The 4,015-nt window shown below is 32.4% G+C and overlaps 1 protein-coding gene across 1 annotated transcript in view; it reads right to left on the bottom strand.

Annotated features, from left to right (window-relative positions):
- Window positions 1-4,015, bottom strand: part of LOC105624989 — a 69,440-nt gene that overhangs the window by 14,549 nt on the left and 50,876 nt on the right. Inside the window, exon 11 of the mRNA XM_012206332.1 lies at window positions 2,999-3,445. Within this exon, the coding sequence (XP_012061722.1) occupies window positions 2,999-3,445 (447 nt within the window). The remainder of the gene's footprint in view (window positions 1-2,998; window positions 3,446-4,015) is intronic.

Below are 4,015 nucleotides of genomic sequence, written 5' to 3'. Positions count from 1 at the left end.
AATTAATATAATTAATTATTATGTAATATATATATATAATATATATATATATATTAATTATATAGTATTAGTATTAGTAAGTAATACTATATAATAATATATATATAATAATAATTAATTACTTCTCTCTCTCTCTCTCTCTCTCTCTCTCTCTCTCTCTCTCTCTCTTTCTCTCTCTATTATAAGAAATAAGAATATATTTTTTTAGCGAGAAATACCAAAACAAAGAACGTTTTTAACGGTACCTGAAGTTGCAACTGGTTCTTTCTAACCACTATTTTTAACTGCGATAACTTGTTATATAGGCAGGAAAAACATAGCTAGGTTAAACTATTATCGAGAGACATTCACATTCAAAAGTAGACTGGGTTAATGCTCGACAAACGTTGCGATATATTTCACCGATCGATAAGCCGGTCAAACACATAATGGTGCATGAAAACATTCAAACTGTTGATTTATTCATGTGCAAATACTCACGAAAATATATGTTTCATGTAAATTCGGTAAATAAAGTGGAAACTGAGGAACAATAAATTAAATTCGTTACAAGCAAACGAATTTACGATGTTGAATATGCACAAATGTTGCTTTTACGACATCGCATTATGAGAATAACAGGGCGAAAGGTTTAACAAGATACGCACATGCGGAGTGCGTGCGGGTGCGAGGAGTGGCCCTTGCGTGGCATTATCGATTGTCGTGCGGGAACTGCGGGGAACTCGATAGGGATGTCGGAGAAAAGAAGGGAAACTTCGTAATAAAGCAGTTACACCTGTTACACATGGGTGAGCACCTGAACGAACGCGCCACGTTATCAGTGTGCGCATTCTATTTGTCGTGCATAAAAACGCGCATTCTCTGCAAAAATGAAACAGCACATGCGTTTTTCCGTATTTTGCAAAGAAAAAGAAACAGAGGCGATTGCTTCCGTATACTTCAGAAACTGGAGGACGCAAGAGAAATTGTTCGTCTTCAGAAGAGCTCTGATTTCTAAAGAAACGAAGAATATATTTCCCAATATGATAAACAAGACAATGGATACAAAGACTCATTCTAGTTAAAATTTGTGTAATCTGCAAATTAATATCCGTTCGTAGAATTTAATTTCAAAGATTTTTATATTAGAAAATAAAAATTATTTTTGTATAAAATCATAGCTACTTTTAATTGTAACATTCCATATTATTTTTTTAATAATCGAATATGGATAGTTAGAATATGGAATATTGGATAGTTCTTTTGATTTCTGCTTTATATTATAATAATTTAATTGTGATAATTAAAATAGACTTTTCATAAATATTGTATAAATATTTTAAAATGAATAGTTTCGGATTTAGTATATTTTTTGTCTCTCATTTATCGTATATTTAAGGTTTTAACTTTTCCCTGAAAAAGTTTTTCCTTGAACTATCTACTAATTTTATAGTTTATATCTTCGATATATATTTTTTTCTAACATATTATGAAATCTACTTATTCTCTTCTTTTTTTAAAAAGATATATATAACATTATTGGCGGAAGGATAAAAGATACTTTCATAAAGGTTGCGTATCATGATCGTGTTTTATAATCAAGTGCTGGCCAAGAAAATATAATGATGATGAAAATATAAATATTATGATGTCCAAAAAATGAAACTTTATGATGTATGACACATGATCGTGATTCATAATTGTAAATGAATTAATTGAATTTATGCCAGAGAAAAAAATGTGTGTGTGTATGTTTGTGTGTAACGAATAAGAAGGTATCAGAGAATTAGTTCAGACTTGATATTACATCAAATTTTATGCGACGAGTAGTACGCTTTCGCAATATCCCGATTTTCGCAGCGTTTACGCCTTCAGAGGAGACAACTAAAGAATTTGCCGTCACTCGGATTGCTCAACTTTACAGATAAAAATCACGTTCGCTCTCGCGCATGTAAAATGTATAAGTATACAATATAGCCCCTTGTCTCTCTTTCTCTCATGATAAAATCGTTCAACAGTACATTTTTGAAGTGTAACAGGCAATTTCTTTTTGATAAAAATTTTCAGAAAGATTTAATTTTGCTTAATAAAATTTTATCGAATAAGAAAATTTTTTCGAAAAAGTTATTACTTGTTTCATCCAGTAAACAGACTGAGCATAAATAAGATAAGATTACTGAGAAACTATGCGTTTTAAATTTCCGAAAACTTTTCGTTTCTCGCCGTTCACCTACAAAGAAATTTACAAACGGTTTCTCTTTTGCCGTGCATTTTTCTTTACGATGACGCTCACCGTATAATTTCATATTTACACTTAATCATTTGCATGGTGCGCGCTACGTGTGCGTGACGATGCGACCGCCTAATTTATCACGCAGGAATCACACATATCCACCGACTGAATTTCCTTTTATCCATTTCGCGCGCTTTCTCCTTGTCTCTCAAAACTTTAGCCTACAGATTTAAACGTGAGAGATACGTTCTCTCTCCGTCTTTTTTCATTTTTGTATAATAAAAAAATAATTTAATAAAACACATACATATAATAAATAATGATCACTCACTGTTATTATATTACCGTAAATGTAATGAGATTTAAAATAGCAGAATATTCTACATATAATTGATGACTGTAAGAATATATCAAAAGTCGCTCCCATACTTTCTCCCATTATAAAGATTGTCCATTAAAAAATTACAAGACCTTCCTAAAGTTTTACGAGAAAGTACATTGATATTTTAGTTGCAAAAGTTATTATCCAAGTAGCTTAAGAAATAAATCAGAATTTCAGTATACGAGAAAAACTCTAAGAATTTATCTATTAAAATATTACACATACATTCTCTTCTCACTATGTATTGATCTTTAAAAAATCTAAAAAAAATTAGAAAGCACTAATATGCAACGCCTGAAATAAAGATATAATAAAAAATAAAATTGTCAGGAAATCTATAATTAGAAAGTATTCGACTTTTTATGGACGATTGTTTAAAGAAACATGAATATAATATGACCTACCCGACGTGAGCGACATCGTCTGCTGCCTCCTCGATCTGGAATTATCTCGCTTGTTGGTGGTCGATTGCGAGCCGGAAACTTGCAGGCCCGGTGCACTGACGGCACGTTTGGGTCCGCTGCTGATCCCGCCGGATCCGATATTGCTGTTTCTGGCGAAGCCGGGAGGTCGATATCGAGCGGATTTGACGCCGCTATGCTGTGGCAGGAAATGGTAGACACTGTGCGCCTTGTGCATCGATGACGAGGTCGACGTTACTGCTGCTGTTGCAGATGACGATGACGATGATGTCGTCGTCAAGCCAGTCGGCGCGCTCGGCACAGATAATCGCGGCAAGGAATTAGTAGCCGCACTGATGGCGGATTGCATTCCACGTGGAAGAGTTGTTGCTCGCGATTCTCCACCGTATTCCAATTCATCTTCTGTATCTTCGTCGCCGGCTGATGCACCTGCATTGATGGTTAATAGTTGTTCTCTTGTCGAATAATACCAATGTTGACAATACCAATGTTCGTGAAAGTACAATGAGTAATCGTCTCGTGAAAGATGAATAGTTTCTTTGCGATTTACATGATTATATATTATAAGTACAATTTAGATATGATGAGCGATTTGTGATTTTATTAGACATTCAATTGTGCGTGTATGTATATATTTACTATTTGCATATAATGTTCCATTTCATTTAATCTCTCCATTGGAAGTATTTATTTATTGGTATTTGTGATTCATATACGCATCAACGTGTATAGAAATTACTTATTCATAAATATTATGCATTCATGAGATGCCATTCATTCGAATAGGATGACAAAGTCTAAGAAACATTATTGTATAAAAAAAATATTAAACATTGAATAATTTTCTTCTCATTTCTGTATTTTATGGATATAAATAAATAAATAAATAAATAAATAAATAAATAAATAAATATATATATATATATATATATTAGGTGTAATAAAAAGAAATCCATTATTTTTGTCATGAAATTGAATGGAAAAATAATGGGTTTCTTT

This window comes from Atta cephalotes (genome assembly GCF_000143395.1).
Source record: "Atta cephalotes unplaced genomic scaffold scaffold00099, whole genome shotgun sequence".
NCBI lineage: Eukaryota > Metazoa > Arthropoda > Insecta > Hymenoptera > Formicidae > Atta > Atta cephalotes.
This window is presented reverse-complemented; position numbering and strand designations above follow the sequence as displayed.